Source organism: Labrus bergylta, chromosome 15 (assembly GCF_963930695.1).
Source record: "Labrus bergylta chromosome 15, fLabBer1.1, whole genome shotgun sequence".
In the NCBI taxonomy this organism is placed as follows: domain Eukaryota; kingdom Metazoa; phylum Chordata; class Actinopteri; order Labriformes; family Labridae; genus Labrus; species Labrus bergylta.
Genome location: NC_089209.1, coordinates 17,189,782 through 17,210,279, shown reverse-complemented (window position 1 = coordinate 17,210,279; position 20,498 = coordinate 17,189,782). Strand labels below are relative to the sequence as shown.

Genomic DNA, 20,498 nt, shown 5'->3' with positions numbered 1-20,498 from the left:
TCTTTTATTCTTAAATGTACCATCTTTCAACACATGAGGCGAAGGAGTTGCCCCCTCAAGTAAAAATACAATGAGTGGTAATAACAAAGTGCAACTGATTGAAGTTTACAATACCATCTTCACTGTCAATACAAGCACTCAAAAAATTAAAAGATATCTTAAACAGAATGCAAGTTTGAGTCCCATTAAAAGTAAACTTTGAAAATTAAACTGTTTTTTTGTTCATCCTCTACAATACTAGGGCTGGGGCGATATGGACCAAAACTCATATCTTGATATTGTTTAGCTGAATGGCGATACTCGATATATATATATCGATATGTATTTTATTAACAATGAAAGCACATGGAAAAATAAACTACCTGTTTGTGAATTTAAAAAGTAATATTATAAAGTAAAAACGTTCCTTAAATACAATAAAAGAGAGAGAGAGGAGGAGCAGGGATAAGAGGGACAGACAGTCAGTCATCATCAGTGAGATGAGAAAAAGGTGAACTGGCACCTCTATAACATTACTTTAATGCAACATAAACTATATCCATATTAACAATGTTGACTTTCCCTTTATCTTGTTTGAAAATATATCGATTTATCTTAAAAACTCGATATATTTCCCAGCCCTACCTCTACGTACCTTTTATCTCTAAATAGTAGAGTTTCCATGTGCATCTTAAACATGGAGGTAAATCATATACATGTTTTTCACAGTAGTGTTGCATGACCTGTCATTTCCTTTATTATTACAACTTCAGAAAATATTTATATATTTTATAAATCACATAGCCTACACATGTGTAATACTCAGATTTCTGTATTGCACAATAAAATAAACTTGAAACAAAACACGTGTTAAAGACCACTTACTGTAATTGTCTTATTGTTATGCATACCAGTGTATAACTGCGGGTTTCTTATTTTGTAGGGGTATTATCCTTTGTAGAAACTTTCATCTTGGAATAAAGAACAATGGCATCCCTTACTGAGAAGGTAGGTCAGCTGTTTATGTCGTTTTTTTGTCGTTCTTATGTTGGTTCAATACTCGTACTCAGAAACACTCGTCTGATATTTGGACTTAATTACTTCTTTTTTTTTATTACTATGACATTATTTGAGTTGTAGACAGTGATTGAAAGGTGAATAACCAGACTAGAACAGACTAGAAGGAGAGTAACTCCTACATGTTTCAAAAAAAGATCCTGTAAGATGTATCAAACTTCATACCTTCAGTTCCTGCCAAGATTTAGGTGAATTGCAATCTAAGAGCGGAGCCTTACCCATCCCACAGTAAGCTGTGTCCTGTGCTGCTTTTTCTGACCTTGAGACATAAGCCTATCCCTTTTTTTTTTTCTTCTATTCACTTCTCTCTCTCTAGTAAAAGTTGCTGCCCTGCTGGGCAGAGCTGTCTGTGCTGCATGGCGTCGGGGCAGGGTGGCCGACTGGAGGTTGGATCATCGGGGAGCTCCGGCCTAGCCAAACCTCTTTACCTGCAGCGCTTGGAAAGATCCCTGAGGTTGGACAGTTTTCTGCGCCAGACTGCCGTCGTCTTCAACCGAGACATAACCAGGTACTGTCAGAGTAGAGTTGGAAAGGGCAATAATATTTCAATTTTAGACTTTGGATTATTCCCATTTCGGACGAGTGACACTAGATGTTGTGATTTAAAGACAGCTCATGTTTGGATATAGTCTAGTGCTTTACATTCAGTTGTTGCTATAGGCAAAGGGTTGACTGAAATCTTCACATGTTCCAGTGATGATAGTGATGACAGTGATGACAGCGATGGTGAATTGGGGTCAGGGCTTTCCTTGGACCCCTCTACTCAGCATACAGCGATGACGGTGAAGACTGAGCCATGTGAGGAAAGGGATGAGTTGTCAGAGGGGAAGCCCCTCAACGGCATTCTGCTGCAAGGTAAAGGTAAGATCCATACAGACACACTGTTATTCACAGATTACTACTCACTACTAAAGTGCATCGCCCCCTTCAGGGTTATTTAACTGTTCATGGAAGATTTCTTTCCTGCACATTTATCCTACGAGGTTTTCTCTCTCCACAGACCAAAAGGCAGACAAAGCTAGTTTTTACAATTTCTCCAAGCTCAAGAAGAACAGGAAATGGCTGAAGGTACTTTATTTATTTTTTTTACAAATCTTCTCCCTTGTACTACATATTAGAGTATTCAGGCAGTTGCAATACACAATACAAACAATCACATTGTTAAGAACGTTCCACTGCTTTGCCATTTCTACCTACTTTCTTAGGCAACATATATACCTTCATACAGTATACATCAACTCCCTTTGAGCTCATGCCTCTTCCTCTGTCTCCCGCAGAATATCCTGCTGAGTGACGACACCACAGACTCGGACACGGACTCAGATGACTCTGACTTCTGTTTGTCTCGAGAGGAGCTGCATGACATGCTAAGGCTACATCGCTTCACCAGGCAGCATCAGAGCAAGTTTCACTCTGACCGAGAGGTAAAGAACACACGCAGTGCGTCTTGATAATAACAGTACGCTTCACATATGTTGAAGTCATATCATCATTATTATTATTATTATTATTATTGTTTATATATTGTTGTGCTTTTCCCTACAGCTTCATCAATATCAGTATTATAGCACCGGTCTCCTTTCCACTCATGACTCCTTCTATGAGCAACAGCGCCACCTTCTGGGCCCGAAGAAGAAGAAAATCAAAGATGAGAAGAAATTTAAAGGTAAAGTCACAAAAAATGTGTCAGAAATCTGTTAAGGAATTATTTTTTCAATGTCAAGAGGCAAAAATGAAGAAAAAAAACACTGGAATAGAAGACAGGATCTCACGCTGATGAATTTATCTATTTTTTTTCCAGCCAAACTAAAAAAGGTGAAGAAAAAGAAGAAACGTGGAGAGGGAGACTTTCTGGATGAAGGGCGTCCTTATGTCACCAAGATCTTTGCAAAGTTTTCCCATGATGCTCCAATGTCCGTGGTGAAAAAGAAACATCTCACCATTGAGCAGCTGAACGCGCGAAGACGTAAAGTCTGGCTAACCATCGCTAAAAAGGAGATCCCCAAGGTTAGTATGCTCTTCAATAAAAACAGATGGTATTTTGAAACGTGTCCAGTACCATGTTTTGTGGTTATTACTCATAATTATTCCATGTACGCCTTTAATGCAGACTTTCAAGCAGAAGACCTCTGCAAAGAACTTGGTGTTAACCAATGCTAAAAAGGTAAGCTAAGTGGACTCACTATAATGACTTTTTAAAGGTTTTTATCCATAAATACTTAAGATAATGTTGTCAAATATACTTCTGTTACTGGTAGTTTTATGACTCTAGTTCTTAATTGTCTATTATTATTCAAATATAAATCATAGATTAAGCCCAACATTGATGCTCTGTATTATTTTCTCAGTTGGCTCATCAGTGCATGAGGGAGGTACGGCGGGCGGCTATCCAGGCCCAGAAGAACTGCAAGGAGACATTACCTCGAGCTCGCCGCCTCACCAAGGAGATGATGCTTTACTGGAAGAAATACGACAAAGTAGAAAAGGAGCACAGGAAGAGGGCAGAGAAGGAGGCGCTGGAGCAACGCAAACTAGACGAAGAGATGAGAGAGGTAAGTGGCACGGAAATGACGGTGTTTGAAAAAAAAGTTTTAAAGATTTTGACTGTAATTGCATTTTACTTCTCGGATCAAGATGTTAAAAGTAATTTGTTTTTCCCTTCCATGTTATCTTTCGCAGGCAAAGCGTCAGCAGCGTAAACTGAATTTCCTCATCACACAGACTGAGCTGTACGCTCATTTCATGAGCGGGAAAGCAAGCATTGGGGGCCCAGAGGGAGACACGGCTCAGGAGGAAATTCTGAGTAAGCTGGACGACAAAGCAGCGCAGAGACAAATTGACATCGGAGGAGGAGTGATGGTTAACATGGGACCGGAGGACTACGGTATGCTTACTCTGTTACTGGAGCAGTTGGCTTACAATTGGTACTGAAGTCCCCTTTGAGTGACAAAATAAATGCAAAATGTACCAGTTGTGATCATATTTATTTGCATATTTGAGCGTTCACGTCTGGGAATTTAATGTGTTAAGATATCAGAATCTTCTGCTTTATTCACTAGTTCAGTATGTGCCATTTCAGATAGTGAACACTACAAGTCGCAGGCCTTGAGGAATGCCAAAGAAGCTTACCTGATTCATCAAGAGAGAGTAAGTGGATGCAATCACACCCTCAACCTGCATGTACACTAAAAAAAAAAAACCCTGTCTGTACTCTGTTAATGTCTACGATCTCCCTGTGCAGACGCGCATGTTTGATGAGGAGGCTAAGGACAGTCGCTGTGCATCGCTGCACACAGCTAGTTGTGCCCCTTCAGGTGCCGGCTCTGGGTTTGGAGAGAGCTACAGCCTTGCCAACCCATCCATCCATGCGGGTGAAGAGATTCCTCAGCCCACAATCTTCAATGGCAAACTCAAGGGTTACCAACTCAAGGGCATGAACTGGCTGGCCAACCTCTACGAGCAGGTACAAACATCTGTGTGCTGCATGACATAGTCTGGATTTGTAGATTTGTTTTGATTGTGTTTATGAATGATGGTCATAATTCATTGTTTCTGTATTTTTTATATTGCTGTACAGCTTTGCATAGTCCATTATCGTGTGTGTGTGTGTGTGTGTGTGTGTGTGTGTGTGTGTGTGTGTGTGTGTGTGTGTGTGTGTGTGTGTGTGTGTGTGTGTGTGTGTGTGTGTGTGTGTGTGTGTGTGTGTGTGTGTGTGTGTGTGTGTGTGTGTGTGTGTGTGTGTGTGTGTGTGTGTGTGTGTGTTTTCAGACACATTGAATGATTTGTTTCGTCCTTTGTGTTCTTCTCTCTCTTTGCAGGGGATCAATGGAATCCTGGCAGACGAGATGGGCTTGGGGAAAACGGTCCAGAGTATCGCCCTATTGGCACATCTGGCAGAGGTAAGAGAGTTTCTTTCCTACACAAACATCTAAAATAGAATAGAATGACTTTATTGATCCCAAACTGGGAAATTGTGGCGTTACAGCAGCAGGTTATCCAAACACACAATATGAGTAAAAAACACAATGTTAGCAAATCTAAATATAATATAATATTAAATACAAAGTAAATAAGCACTAAAAATATCAAAACTAAGAATGCGACTATATACAACCAGGATTTAACTTAGTATTATTAGTCTAAAATATGAAGGATTAAATGTAAATGTGCAAAAACAGAGTTGTAAATGGACAGTATTGACATAGGGAGATGTGCAATCAGAGATACTATAAGTTAAAGTGCACGAGTGTAGACATATCATCAGCAGAAACTAGTCAATATAACGGCGAGGAGACAGACAAATGAAGTGAACTTGAGTGCAGGGATAATTTGTAAATTTAACATCAATGCCATTTTTTATTGTTTCGTTTGCAAATTTACAACACATTAAACAGCTAGCGTCTTTGAGCAGCTGCATCCTTGAAAGATGACTCATGATTTGCTTCATTCTTGCCAGTAGCTGACATGGTGACTCTTTAGATCTCTTATGACACACAGGATAAAGAGAATTTAATGATGTGGAATTCTGTGCTTTTCAGTGTTGACAAGAAGATTCATGCTCCCTTCCACCACAGCCTCCTGTGACTGAGTGCTCAAACATACTCACACACACAAAAAGAAGCCTGTTGCAGCATCTGACAAACTTTTCTTTTGTCTGTTCGTGTACAGAGGGACAACATCTGGGGCCCATTCCTCATCATCTCTCCTGCGTCCACTCTCAACAACTGGCACCAGGAGTTCACCCGCTTTGTGCCTAAATTCAAGGTGAGAATCCAAAATGACGCTGATGAGTGAGCAAGCTGACAAAAAACGCTTGCATTACACCCGATGCTGTGTTTCCATTTGTAGACATTCTTTAAAACGATCTCCTGTAGAATTGATGGCTGAAGGCTGCAATCATATCCACGACTGTTCACTAGGGGGCAGTGTTGCACTAGCATAGCCCGTGAGAACACAACTCCAAAGCTTTTAATACTTTTATTGTTGTGGCTTTCCTTGCAAAAATGTTCCTCCTGTTTCCATTTATCAAACACATCAACATGTTGACTATGGTTGTACTCACACACGCGCACACACACACACACACACACACACCCACACACACACACACACACACTATTCTATACTGTGCCTAACTCCTTCTTGTGTTCAACTATGCCCGTTTGCTCCTCAAGTTTGACCATAAATCTCTCTCAGACAGTCTGTGTTGCTAATGAGCTGTGAAAAGAGCCTATTACAAAAATTGAAGATAAGCTTCCTGAACACTCAAAAGCAACACTGACTGGAAACAATGGAATACCAAGCGTCTGATGAGTGATGTAATGATGTGCAAATCTTTTCACATTACATTTCACATCAACAGCTCAGCGACAGAGGCAGTGATTCATACATGATGCTATGTTTGAATGCCTCCTCTGGGGAACGTCACCGCAGCTCTGTTTTTGTTACAACGCTCAGTGTAAATTTTAAAAGTGTTATAGAAAAGTTTGTATTCAGGTTTTAAGGTGAAATGGACTCGCACAGAAGGGATCACGTTAATGTTGCTGATCGTCGGGCCAATGGACTTTTTCCCTTTATTTTTTTTTTTCCCCAGGTGTTGCCGTATTGGGGGAATCCTCATGATCGCAAAGTGATCAGGAAATTTTGGAGCCAGGTAAGAAAGAGATGCTGAGGATGACACACATGGTACATAAAGAAATAGGTCAAAAAGGAACATTAAATAGAAAAGTAAATACAGTTTCTTGGTAAGGTTGTACAAGGTAAACGAAAAAAAAAAAATCAAAGTAAAACAAAAACACAACTGTCACATCATGAAGACATTAAAATCCATGGTACATTTAATGACTAATTATTCATTCAGTCACATGATTATTTAGGCGGCTTCTGTCTCTAAATTTGTCTCTGTGTTTGATCTGTTCAACAGAAAACCCTTTACACACAAAACGCACCTTTCCATGTTGTGATCACGAGCTACCAGCTTGTTGTTCAGGACGTCAAGTACTTCCAGAGGGTCAAGTGGCAGTACATGGTTCTGGACGAGGCCCAGGCACTGAAGAGCAGCAGCAGGTAAAACAATAACATGGATGTTGTTGTGTGCCGACTCTCTTCAGTGTGGTCTCGAATCAAAATATGCATTTTGAATCCCGTGTTAAATGTTCATTTATCTTTCCAAGTATTATTCAATAAAGCATAATCTGAGTATCAAAATAACTCTATTTTCTCTTCCTGTCAAATGTTTCAAATGCCTGATGATGACTCACCCTGCACTCAGGGGCGTTTTACTAATTTTTCCCTAATTTAAAAACCTTTGTTAATGCTTACAATCCAGTCAAATGCATCCCAACGTCATTTTTTTAGACTTTATCAGGTAGGACATTTGAAAAGAGGCAGGGGAATGTTGGGAGGAGAGAGTGGGGGGGGAGGGGGGTAGTAGGTACAGTAGTTGTGTGATCAAAGGTATGGGGTTGTTCCCAGAGTCATTTTGAGATTTTAAAGTTGGCCACAGCATTTTTAAGTTTGGGAATGTTTTTTTTTTTTTCATAGAAGAAATGATGATGAACTGATGTTGCTTTGTGTCTTTGTTTCAGTGTTCGTTGGAAGATCCTGCTGCAGTTTCAGTGTCGAAACAGATTGCTGCTCACCGGGACACCCATCCAGAACACCATGGCTGAGGTGAGAAACGTGTGTGTGTGTGTGTGTGTGCGTGTGTGTGTGTAGAGCCAGTTCACCCAGGAAAACGGTCAGGGTGTGCCCAAAACATGACGTTTGGAAGGTGGGCTTGGGCGTGTGTGTGTGTGCGCGTTGATGTGAGCTTGACAGAACTGACGTGTGTTTTCTCTGTCCCTCAGCTGTGGGCCCTGCTGCACTTCATCATGCCCACACTGTTCGATTCCCATGACGAGTTTAACGAGTGGTTCTCCAAGGACATCGAGAGCCACGCTGAAAACAAGTCTGCCATCGACGAGAGTGAGTTCAACTTTTCTCAGATGCCTTTTTTTCCCAGTGTTTTTGTTCATATTTTCCAGCCAATAACACATCATGTTTTTTTTGTTTTTTTATGTATTTGTAGGGAAATTCTATCTTTTTTGTGCCAGCATTGAAATTTTATCGCTGCTCACTGTTGCATGTAATTTGTTCTGTAACTTAATAATTGTTTGATGTTTTCTTTTCAGACCAACTTTCCCGACTTCACATGATCCTGAAGCCTTTCATGCTGAGGAGAATCAAGAAGGATGTGGAAAACGAGCTCTCAGACAAGGTAAGGGAGGAAAACATTTTCCTCTGTGTTTGCAGAACCAAGCTTTTCTTCTTGTGCATTTAAACGCACCGAAAAAGTCTCACTAAAGTGATGTGAATCCTCACTCTTCTGAGCAAAAGCAGCCTGTACATCGTTATGATTCTGCTGAACGATTGCACAAAGTTGTAAAATCCCACAGTCCAAGTTTATTTAATGTATCTAATACAAATATATATATTTAGTCCATAACGTGCAGCTCTCATTCTTTCCTCTCCTGTGTGAGCGTGCACCCTTCCTCCGTTTGCCCACCTTGTACACCTCATTAACACACAGCACTGTAATCAGCTTGTGAGTGATGCTCGTGCTGGCAGATCCTCTTGACAGGTGTTGGACTCGAGGTCTCTGCCTGTCACACACATCGCACACATACTCACTCACACACACACACACACACACACACACACACACACACACACACACACTGTGGGAGGCTCCGTACGCGGCGTCAGAGGAATTGCAGAGTTCACGGCTCCCACACATCTGTCTTTGTCTCTCTCCCCTCCTCACACCCACACTGCCAGTCCACTTTTTCTCCTCCTGCACTCTTTCTCGTTGCTTTCTCTTGTTTTGTCTGCGCGTTGAAGCCAGCAGTAGACCAGGGGAGTTCACTTGTGGTTCATGGTTAGGTTCTTTATGGCTCGCTATTGTTGGGTTTCAATGTTTTCCTCGAACAAGAAAAGAGATAGAAGCAGACATTTCTTCGTGTTTTTAAAGACTGTAATCAGGCTGGACATGAATTCTGCACCTATAAATTCTTGTTGCGCCAATGTGACAGGTTTGAATGGAGGAATAACATGCCAGTAATGCTGAATCATTTGTCTTTACTGTGGCCTCATTTATTATAGAATCAATCTTTTTCCACTAGGTTCCACTTACTGCATTTTTATGGAATATTCCCACAAAACCTTTGGTCACTTTTCATTCTGAAGTGCAGGCAAATGGAGACATTTTATTGTTTCTTTGTATTTTTATGTTCTCTTTACGATTGAATCTGTTCATGAGCTGAGCATTAGCATCAGTGGATACTCGCCCTGTCGACAGATACGGGCATTTTTTTGCAAATTTGGCACTAACTGTAGCAGATACATAACTGTCATCTTTCATCAATTTAAGGGTGGCAAGTCATGTTTAGCGTACTGTAAGGTTTTTGCTTTTGGAAACAAAACATACTTAGTGTGGAAAAACACACTTTGTCTTTGTTTCAGTAGTTGTGACGTCTGCTGTAGATTCATTGTCAGTCTTAAGTTTACCTGAAAGTCCTCTGACAAAATTAGCCATGCTTAGCTTAGACTTTAAACTTTATTGTCACACTGTGCTTATTTTTCACAGCACTGTTACTGTCCACCAGAGAGCATGCATACACAAAACACAGAGTAAAACACAACCAGGGTTAGGCAACAGCCAAGAGTTCCCACTCTGGCCTGTTCAGCGAGGCCTTTTGTTCAGGGCAGTTATTACTTGCATTGCAAAACCGTATGAATTATGTTTATTTAGCCTTGCCCCCTCCCCCCCATCCTAACTTTGACCCCCACCCACTAGAGGGAACGGGTCCCACTAAGGGAGCCACTGGGTTAATTTATCTGTTGTTTAAATAGGGGTTTTTGTTGCGCAGTTAAGTATTGAAAATAGCATCATACAGTCTGTTTTATATAAAGTCAGCTGAAGAGGTTTTTGAAGCAGTTATTTTTATAAAAGATGGTTCAATTAAAGGCTGTTTTACCTTTGAATTTGTGCTGACTCAGAGATAGTGTGATGAAGACCCTGAATAACTTCAACAATGTTCACTAATGTTTTATGATGTTGTTTAAAAGTGGTCCCTGCCTTAACAATTAAAATCGAACGAGCGACACAAATTGATCAAAGAAAAACATTGATAACAGAATCATCTAGTGGCTTTTTTTATTTTATTTTCAACATTGGTAAAGGTATCGGAGCTGATTCTCTTAATCTGTGCATCCTTAGTTCTCATCATTCAGTTTGAAGAAGACAAAGGGGGATCTGCAATTGTACCACACATAAAGGCTCTTCTTAATACAATTTCACTTAACTGAGAGAGACAACATACTATCTGTTTTTATTTGCCGCTGTTGGCATGTCCCCCCCCCCCCCCCCTTATCTGGATGTGAGCTAGACGTCGCTTTCTTTTTTCCTCTCCTCCTGCAGATCGAGATCCTGACCTACTGCCAGCTGACGTCCCGGCAGAGGTTGCTCTACCAGGCTCTGAGAAACAAGATTTCCATCGAGGATCTGCTGCAGTCCTCCATGGGCACGTCCCAACAGTCCCACAGCACCACCTCCTCCCTCATGAACCTGGTCATGCAGTTCAGGAAGGTATACAAAAACAGAATGAGGTGCAGCAAGAAGAGCTTTGAATATTTTGTCAAATGTTGCAACCAGGATGATGAATGAGAGTTATTTCTGTTAAGGATTTGAGGCTATTTTTAAGCATCACATTATCAAAACTCTGATTATTTTCTTCTACAGTCGACTTTCAAGGGAATTTTAATGTTCCAATACTAATAACAGGCCTACATTTTATTGGTGGTGATTCAATTTGAGACGTACAATCAATCAAACACACAAGGAATTGGCGTAAGAAGCGAAATCAGTGTTTTCTCTGTTTTGTGCTTTTGTGTAGGTGTGCAACCACCCCGACTTGTTCGAGCGCCAGGAAACTCGCTCTCCTTTCCACATGTACATCAAGCCCTACATCCTGTCGAAGTTTCTGTACCGGCACGGCCTCATCCACGCACACAACCAGGCCAAAAACAAGTAAGCTCTCCTACAAAGATATATACACACACACACACACACACACACTGTGCCTGAAATCCAATGAAAACAGGTCCATTATAATGTCCACAGTCCTTGTTTTGAGAGGGTTAGATTTAACATTGAAATGATTGAGTTAAACACTAGTAAAATAGTTCTTGTGGATATTTGCTGATTTTGGAGTTACACAGGGCTATTATCTCAATTAGAGCAGTTAGCAACATAAATGTGGCTCTAACTGGCATTAAGTGAAAATCCAAATTCTTCTTCTTTCTCTCAAAGTCTCTTATGTAACCCTGTCTGTCTCTCCCATCCTCCTCAGATTACTTCAAGTGTTGCTGTCTCCCTTTTCTCCAAGTCACATTCAGCAGTCTCTTTTTCACAGAAAAGGTGAGGACATTTTCTTAAGCTTAAATAAACACGGAGCTCTGAGATGATCGTTTGTATTTGACATGCAGATCTGATGTTTCAATCATTCCTGTTCCTGTTCTACTTGGACTCTTCCAGGTGATGACAAAGGAAGCTGCTTCTCTTTCCTGCGCTTCATCGACGTGTCACCGGCAGAGATGTCCAGTCTCATGTTGCAAGGCACCTTAGTAAGGTGGGATCTAAGTACCCATTGTGGGATCTGTTACTATCCTTGTCTTCGTTCCAAATAAGTCCGTGAAGTGTCTGGGGTAGTAAAAAAAAAAGAGAGTTTCCTTCAGCAGAAAGTCCAGATGTCCAAAATGTCTCTTAGAAAAACACCACATGTGCAGCAGCTCTTTTGTCATCTTTGCACTCTGAAAGCTTTATCACTGTATAATGGCGATCTTTTAACAATAGTTATGCTAATAGTAGGAATCTCCAGAATATTTTTTTTGAAAAATGTAATCATGTTTTCCTGCTTCCCTTCTTTTTCCTCTCTTAGATGGTTAGCCCTTTTTCTCTCCCTCAAATCGGCATATCGGCTCCACTACCAACGTCTGTTCGGTCTTGAAGAAGAGGGTCAGGCGGAAACCGGAGACTCGGAGGGGGACAGAGGAAGGTCACCGCCCAGGAATCAAAAGTGTTTGTCTCGCAAGGACCTTATTCTGTGGCCTAACAGACCCACGAGTTTCCCCAACACGCACACAAGCTCAGTCCTACAGGTATGAAAACACACACACACACGGAAATCTATGTGCACAAACCCCCTGTAGTAGCCATCTGCTGTAAATGTGGGTGTGACGGGTCCTCCACTAGTGAGCCATGTGCTGCTGAGGATGCTGGACATTTCCCCCTGAGCTATCAGTTAGTTGTTTGGCCACACAGCGTGCTCTCTGCCCCCTCCCCGGGCTTCCTCTCCCTCCTCTGGGATCCAGGGTGCAACCCAATCCCACTGAAGGCCAGTGACCCAGCAACACTGTCCTCCCTCCCTTCTGTGAGTCTATAGGGTCTGTGCAGACCGGCTACTGTCTATACATCTCCTGTTAGAGGACAAAATTATGTTTACAAGAAAAGAAAACAGGAGCCTATGAATTCAAGGCCAAGAAACACTGACTGCATTTGAAAAAATATATATTTTAAAGTCATCCTTCCAACATCCAGCGTCCTTCTCTGACGCACAAACACACACATTGTAAACAGCCATTTAAACCACACATTTTCCCTCCTTCTTAAAGATAATGTGTGGTATAAAACCAGTTTGGCTGTTCTGTCAGCACCTTTAGAGGCTATAATACTTACAGGAAACGTGGTTCTAAGTGCACTAACAGTTGTAACAGAGGCTGGATGGAAGAGGCTGTGTGATCTGGAAATGAGTATAGTACATTGTTGATGTTCTTATTCTGGCTGTGGACAACTGTAGCACACCACAGTTCTTCTTAACTGCGTTCAGATTCTTTCGTTCATGTTGGATTCTGCTGCTCGGAACAGAAGGGTTACACATGTTTCCTCAGTTTCTTTTGTCTTTTGTATTATTTGGCAATATGGGAACCCTAGTGTTGGTCAGGAAGAGACGAAACAAAGCGTTGATGCCAGCTCAGATATATAAATCAGCCCCCAAAAACATGAACAGCCTGCAGATGCTAGGTCACTGTGGCAACACAGGTTTTAGTCATTCTGCTGAGGGAAAAAGGGAAAAAGAAAACGGATACAACATTCCGTTCAATTGTTCACACCGAACAGCTACCACCTTGCAGATATGTATCAAATTGCCAACCTCTACCAAATGTAACTTAACTTGTTGGGTGGAAAGTCCTCTGGAGAAAAAGGCTGTGGGGGTAATTCCATCCTCCTCTTCCTCCTCTTGGCCTCATCGCTTAGTCAGGCAGCTGCCTCGCATCTTAGGTTCCCCCCTGGAGCGGCATCAGGAACGGAAGAAGCAGAAAAATCCAAGAAGCTAGTTAGAAAATGCCAGAGACAAGAGAGAAACGTTCAGACACCCGGGGACTCAAATACTGGATGTATATAACGTACGACCACGCTGACCCCAGACTCCCACCGCAGCTTCTCGAAAATCACTCACCCCCACACAGTTTAGAGCAACTTCTTTCAACTGCTCATTTTTCTTTTGAAGCTGCGTGAAGCTGGCACTCAGCGCGGCTTCTCTCCGCTTGGCTCATCTCTCTTTCTCTCTGGCTGTGTACTTAACAGTATGTTCACTGTTGCCTTCAGCTATCCTGCTGCTCCTGTTGAGGAATTGAGAGAACAAGGCAATGCTGAAGACCTCCTTTTACTCATACAGCTTTGGGGCTCTGCTTCAAATGGGCTGCCTGCCCCTCTTCATACTTCTGTCCCTCTGTCAAAACCCAAATCGAACTCATGTACACGTTTTTTCATTTCTGATATTCGTCATGTTGTACTTTACCTGTCATAATATAAGATTGATAGGTGTTTTGTTATATATGAATGAGTGATTATTTTCCTCCTATCTCTGTTTGATTTATTATTTTTTCCATTTGAAGTCAACCTGTCTTCTTTGCCATCTGTGTATCCTGCATGTTCAACGACAGTACATCACTGCACTCTCTTTAGCTCCCACACAGTAGGCCACCCACACATTAGTGAAAATTGATTCCATATTTGCATGTGCTTCCATCGTTTCCCAACAAAGTGAAAAAACTCTAAAAAAAAAAAAAAAAAAGATCATTTTTGGAACAATTTCTCCCAAAAATGTGGCTTATAAATCAGAAACCTTTCCTTTCTCACATAGGGATGTAACACTGTTCAATCGGTCCAAAGTGGAGAAAAATCAAATAGTCTCTCCTTAATGATATAAACCTTTGAACTAAAAAAAAAAAAAAAAAAAACAAGTATCTGTGGCGGATCATTGCTGCTGTCTGAAGCAGATATTGACTTGTTAGGTAGAGATATGAGTAGCTGCTTACTCATGGTGAAGACGATCGGAGCCTGCCATCTCTGCCATTAGGTGGCACTGTGTATCCATCATATAGTGCAGTGACACACTATACATACACATTCACAGAACTTATAAGTAAATATAACCTTTATGTCCCTCTGCATTATACTTAAATAATTCATCAAATGCTCTTCAGGATCAGACCTTCTTCAATATATATGTATGTTTAATGTCCGTCTGGCTGAAGAAGAAAAGTAGTCATGATTAGACGGGAATTCAAAGTATGCACTAAAAATCCTAGAAGCTGCATAATCATACATTTGCTGAAACAATTTTAGCATTTGGTTTGAATTTTAAATACCATGTTAGGCATGTGGCCAATGAAACTTAAACATACTGTCAGAGCAGTTTAAAGTGCTACACTCGGTAACCTCTGAAGGAACTCAGCTTGTTCAACATCAGTTACTTTGATGCTGATTGTTCAAATTAACTATAATTGAATAAAGATATATTTCCATGAATCCCATTCAAACCAGCAATCAGTTCAGCAGGAGGGGAAACACCAAAAACATGCTTTAGAAATAAACATCACTTAAGCACATTTTTACCACTAACATATAATTACTGCCCTGCTGATGTTTGGTCAGTAATGTGGATTTCTTTGTGTGTGTGTGTGTTTCAGGAGCTGGTGTTCACAGCCTTAAGGTCCGGCATTGTCGGACACACAGACGTGATTATCCACAGTCGAAGCTCTGCCACCTCCTCGGTACGACCCTCCCAGCTCACGCCGCCACCCAAGTTCCTGCTAGCTGCCACACCCAGGGTATGTCTGTCTGTCTGTCTGTATATATGTGAGCAAGAGGAGCAAGTGGCCCAAAAGTTCTCCTTGCAAATCCCCTGTGTGTGTTTTTTTAATGGACGGTGTGTGTGTGATTGCTGGCCTTTTGTAAGACATACAAGCATTTGGGTGGTCGTGGAAAGGGAAGAGGGAACCGCGTGCACATTGCCTTTGTAGGTCTTTCAACAATGAAAATCTCCAATCTGCAAAGTGTTGGTGTTTTGTTTTCTGTGTGTGTGTGTGTGTGAGACTGTGTGTGGTTGGGGTGTGGGGTGACCACTGTGGTTTCCAGCTGCATTTAAAACAAACAGAGGCTCTAAAAAAAGGGCTTCTAACTCAGGGCCACCAGTTCTTAAGCTTCCTCTTGCCCTCCTCCTATACAAACACACACACATACACACACACACACACACACACACACCCGTAGTCCCTGCTGATTCAGTAAAAACAGCCCATGCAGTATTTTTGTACAGATCTCTCGATGTTTTTCTATCATGTGTTTTCGTTTAATTGATCAAAAACAGCCAAATACAAACAAATAAACAGTTTTTTTTAGACAACACTAAATGTTCTGCTTTGAAAACATCTCAGCATAAAGTCTTGCATTTCTCTGCCACACAATATTCTTTCATTTCAAATATAAAAAAACCCCTATCTTCTCTTTTGGTTTCCTAGGTGACAGCAGTTCCCATGGAGCGTTATTGTGACGACCGCAGTGCAGAGTACGAGTGGCGGGTGACACGCTGCGGTGGGGGCACTATCTTCAAACAGTGTTTCCTTTACGGCTCCCCTGAACTCGCTTTGGAATGGCAGGCTAGATCCAACTCCTTCCACCCACAATGCCCTGGGGGCGTGATGGCCATGTACCCTCGACACGGATGGTCCTTCATACGGATACCTGGTAGGAGCTCAGTGTTTCTGGTGTCCTTGTTGGAGGGTTTTTGTTATACTTCTGTGTCTGTTGCAGTGTCTCCATTGGACAGATTTGTTACTCTGCTTTAGCTCTATAGACGGTATAAAAATGGACAACATGAAAGCTCCTCAAAAGTGAAGCCAAAACATTTAGAGCCCCCCCCTTCTGGTTTGCTACAGTATAGTTCCTAAGCTTCATCATGTTAACAGATAGGACATGGGTCTAACTATAAAATCAAAACATATCAAATCATTTTTAATGGAATGTGGTTTCAGTCTTTAATCTAGTAATTATTAAGAGTTGATTCATCAGAAAAAGCTGAGTTTTATTTAGATGATTGATGCTAAAGGGTAACAGACCTTGATTGACAGCTTTGTTGACGGCTCCTGCAGTGCTGTGTGTCACAGTGTAGACGAGGAACGATGCATTAACACTAACACAAGAGCCTTTAAACTTCAGCTTTAAACTGACACAAGAATCTGTTCTGCTGTAGACTGCATCAACCTGAGGGAATCGTTCCTGTTTTTACCAGTAAAATAAATGTATTGTTTGGTTAGTGAAAATGGTGTGGCTTCACCTTTGTACAGCAGGAGGATGCTATGTAACTAAAATGTAAAAAAAAGTTACAAGTTAATTAGTAAAAAAAAAAAGAATCAAAATGTGGATCGAGGTAGTCTGCATCGCTGTGGAAAAAGACAGCCACACTTGCAAAGATACTGTTCTGGCTTTTTATTCAGTAGTTTTAACTGACAGTTTTATCATACACTGGATTTCCAGTTTTTGACAGAAGCACGATATATAGGCCCGTGGGAGAGTCTACAAAGGTCAGCCCAGGGTCGACAGGGCACATCACCCTCCTCTGTCACTGCCTGTCTGTCTGCCAGGCTGCAGATCCCTCGCAATCTAACGCTGAGATAAAATGCAGTTGTGAAAGTTCCTCCTGTGTAAACACATACCGGCGATTTCCATCGAGGTGTGGATCCAGGATTGTGGGTGTACGTGGGCTTATGTGTCTGCTTTATCGGAAGAGCTCTGCTTTGCTGAGGTGAGGGTCAGCAGGAGGAGAGTGGGAGCTGATTCTCTGCCAGGGTTCAGATGGCTGATGGATGTCCAGGGTGATAGAGGCCATTGCAGTTTTACAGACAACACTTCCCCTCTCACTGACCGGAGCAGGCCCTCGAATTCTGATACACTGAGTCAGTGGGTAATGTCGACTGTAAGCAAATAGAGGGGTTTGTCCTTTTAATGCTTGTTTCATAAAACCGAAGTTTACCTTGCATTTATTATAACCTATTTTCCTGAACAACAAGCATTTGTCCTTTAAATCCGATACAACACTCGCCTATACAATATATTACAATATCCTTATGCTTGGTTTCTTTTTTTCTACAGATCTGAGCACATGTGCCCGTGAGAGTGTTTGTGTGTAAAAGTGATAACCAAACAAGTATTTGTGTGTCAGTGTGAGAACAGTCTGAGAGCTCTTGTGAAGTTATACGAAGGCAGACAAAGCGAGGAAGTTTAGCCGCTGGTCATTGTTCAAGTGCTCAGTTAGGTAACACTAATAGATGGTCTGTGTGTGTGTGTGTGTGTGTGTGTGTGTGTGTGTGTGTGTGTGTGTGTGTGTGTGTGTGTGTGTGTGTGTGTGTGTGTGTGTGTGTGTGTGTGTGTGTGTGTGTGTGTGTGTGTGTGTGTGTGTGTGTGTGTGTGTGTGTGTGTGTGTGTGTGTGTGTGTGTGTGTGTGTGTGTGTGTGTGTGTGTGTGTGTGTGTGTGTGTGTCAGTGTACCACGGGGTCTATTCAGCGCTCACAAGGGAGCCTGAGGTGTCTCTCACCTCCGCACACACACTCTCCCACGATCGTTGGCGTTGGCCTTTACTTTGCACAAGCTACACCTCCGTCCCTCACGCTAACAGACAGAAGCTGCATGCTGATCTGAAATCAGTATCTGGCCACAGCCTCTTGGTCTGTCTGGTCTCCCACCTCTTTCTCAGCCTCAGTAGGAAGGAAGTGACCTAACAGTCCAGCACCCGTTCCTCCGCTGAACACATTGTTGCCACATCAAGGCCCACATACGTACAGTAGCCCGGCTGAAGTTTCCCAGCCTCTCCTCTCCTCTCCTCTCCTCCTCTCTCCTCTCCTCCTCTCTCCTCTCCTCTCCTCTCCTCTGCGCTCCCAGACCAACACCTCCCAGAACAAATGGCAGAGCTGAATAACTGTTTGTTTTGAGCGCCATGGCGTGAGTAAGGCTGCCCACTGATATCGACGGGGTAATCTAATCAGAGGACTTAATAAGAATCAGGCCACAGAGGAGGAAAAAACAATTGCTGCTGGAATGTTTTGGCCTTTAGATTTTTTTTTTTTATATTACTGTGGCAGAATTACACAAAGGATGTTTTTCATTCAAAAAAAAAAAAAAAAAATCTTGATTATCTAATTTCTGTTGAATGTTGATGTGCACCTTTCAGATGATGGGTGATGCATTCAGTGTATTGTTAGCCATATTATCACCTGTACAGTCATGTGTCTGGGCGACCCGGACACCACAGGAGAACGTTATTTAAATATATAAATCAGAAACATTGCAGCATTTCTTTGTGTGCTTAATACTTTGGGTAGATTCCTCTTTCTCTCTCTCAGAATTAATGATACTTCATAAAAACATGAATATGAAAAAATGTGTCACTTTTTAATCAAACAAAGGCACATTTCAAGCAGAGCGATGGGATGTGTCTGAAAGTAAATCGTTTTGCGTGCTGCAGAAGTATTTGCAGAACATTCCTGTGTGACACAGAAATAAGCTTCCTGGCTGTTTGTGAGGCCTCAGAGTCGCTGGCTGTAATTAAAAGGAACCGCTCCACAAAATGACGGTTCTCACTATGGCACCGACTCTTGACTCTTCCTCTAGCATCGCTGCGAGCTGGGAAATTGACTGTCACTGCTGTGTCTGTGTGAAGGAGACAGAAAGGAAAAAAAAAAAAAAAAAAAGGGACTTGTGAGTCTCTCAGTCGAAAGAGGGAGAGACTATCAGGTCTGGCCCCTGCAGCCCACATCAGGCTGTGGGAAATGCAGTCCTGCCTTCCTGTCCCTTCAAAGAAACTCTGCTCTCCAGCAAAATGGCAGGAAGCTTCCCTCGGCTTTCTGATAGACAGGCACGAAATAACCCAGCCTCACCACATCAGCGTCTGCCCCTCTTAGTCTGCATTAAAGCTGGCACCAGTACCCGTCTGCGGGAGTTTTGGCTCCTTTTTTTTTTTTTTTTTTTGCCAGCCGGACAAAAAAAAAAAATCTAAATAAAAGATCCAGCCAAGTGTGTAAAGGAACTGAGATCTTTTGATTTCATTCTCTAATTTACGCCTATTAATGTTCATATGAGTGTTCACTGATACCTGTGAAAATCTCGAAGCAGGCTGAAGGGGGAGACATTAGCCACATTTCTCCTCCGACGATGAGATCCTTTAAACATAGAAGCCAAATAATATGTAGCCCACTCTGTCCCTCGGCCAGCTAGCTTTCATCTGTGGTGTGTGTCGAGTCAGTCCCGGCCAAGGGTAACTAGCTGTAATCTCTCTTAATGACAGAGTTCAACCTAGGCTGCTGTGGCCTGGTGAGATTCTCCTCCTCATCAGACTGTCTGTCTCTTTCCCCGCTTAACGACTCCTGGAGAACCGAGAGAAGGGCTCTGCTTGTATGTTTGAGGGTAGACAGTGATTTTTTTATTTTTTTTTTCACAAACATGTTCAATACGTACAACTCGAAATTGTAGTCCATCGTTGTCAAAAGTAGTCACATATCTTGGCTTTCAGGAATGCATGTTTGTCATTCGGCTCTCCTTTAGAGCTCCACGGTGCAGATTAAGAGTTCAACATGCAGACGTATTTTTAGCATGTTAAGGTAGTAAATGTTAAACATCACAAAAACCTAAATAGAAGCAACAACCCCAGTTTTCTGGCCAGTCACTTCAGTCTTGGCTTCGCAAAACCTGCGGCTGGCATCTGGCTCTTAGCTGCACCGATGCTGCGTCTGCGAGAAAATTAAGTTTAAGTCTGACTTTTGTCGATATGTGCTGCAGCAGCAAAGTAGTGTCAGTGTAATATTTCCATCATGAGCAGTGCTGAACAAGTGTTGCCCATTGACTTATTGATTGCACAGTGTAATGTATCATTATACAGTGAGGGGCTGACGCTCGCTTCGATCCCCCCATCTGTCTCTCTTTCTCACATAACCATCCATCCATCTTCATGGCCCCAGACTTTTTTTTTTTTTTTTTTTTTTTTTCTTTCATTCTGCTGTTCATCTCG

General features: G+C 42.0%; 1 protein-coding gene and 1 long non-coding RNA gene across 6 annotated transcripts in view; one reads left to right on the top strand and one right to left on the bottom strand.

Moving 5' to 3' along the window:
• Window positions 1-20,498, top strand: part of ino80 (INO80 complex ATPase subunit) — a 38,618-nt gene that overhangs the window by 888 nt on the left and 17,232 nt on the right. For 3 of the 5 annotated variants that reach the window (XM_065963909.1, XM_029277073.2, XM_065963910.1), the window contains exons 2-27: window positions 923-987; window positions 1,373-1,564; window positions 1,751-1,917; window positions 2,057-2,124; window positions 2,334-2,480; window positions 2,602-2,722; window positions 2,858-3,063; window positions 3,167-3,220; window positions 3,405-3,608; window positions 3,736-3,940; window positions 4,136-4,203; window positions 4,298-4,519; window positions 4,875-4,955; window positions 5,725-5,820; window positions 6,650-6,709; window positions 6,980-7,122; window positions 7,644-7,728; window positions 7,905-8,022; window positions 8,229-8,314; window positions 10,517-10,684; window positions 10,992-11,125; window positions 11,448-11,515; window positions 11,633-11,726; window positions 12,036-12,255; window positions 15,130-15,270; window positions 15,961-16,186. In XM_065963909.1, the coding sequence (XP_065819981.1) occupies window positions 1,413-1,564; window positions 1,751-1,917; window positions 2,057-2,124; window positions 2,334-2,480; window positions 2,602-2,722; window positions 2,858-3,063; window positions 3,167-3,220; window positions 3,405-3,608; window positions 3,736-3,940; window positions 4,136-4,203; window positions 4,298-4,519; window positions 4,875-4,955; window positions 5,725-5,820; window positions 6,650-6,709; window positions 6,980-7,122; window positions 7,644-7,728; window positions 7,905-8,022; window positions 8,229-8,314; window positions 10,517-10,684; window positions 10,992-11,125; window positions 11,448-11,515; window positions 11,633-11,726; window positions 12,036-12,255; window positions 15,130-15,270; window positions 15,961-16,186 (3,334 nt within the window). In that variant the 5' untranslated portion in view covers window positions 923-987; window positions 1,373-1,412. The remainder of the gene's footprint in view (window positions 1-922; window positions 988-1,372; window positions 1,565-1,750; window positions 1,918-2,056; window positions 2,125-2,333; window positions 2,481-2,601; window positions 2,723-2,857; window positions 3,064-3,166; window positions 3,221-3,404; window positions 3,609-3,735; window positions 3,941-4,135; window positions 4,204-4,297; window positions 4,520-4,874; window positions 4,956-5,724; window positions 5,821-6,649; window positions 6,710-6,979; window positions 7,123-7,643; window positions 7,729-7,904; window positions 8,023-8,228; window positions 8,315-10,516; window positions 10,685-10,991; window positions 11,126-11,447; window positions 11,516-11,632; window positions 11,727-12,035; window positions 12,256-15,129; window positions 15,271-15,960; window positions 16,187-20,498) is intronic. The other 2 variants (XM_065963911.1, XM_065963912.1) reach the window with 1 other exon arrangement.
• Window positions 10,235-13,792, bottom strand: LOC109982921 (uncharacterized). The gene is made up of 3 exons (XR_003808554.2): window positions 13,614-13,792; window positions 13,329-13,487; window positions 10,235-10,663 (listed from the first exon to the last, which is right to left on the bottom strand). It is a non-coding gene; the product is annotated as an uncharacterized lncRNA (long non-coding RNA).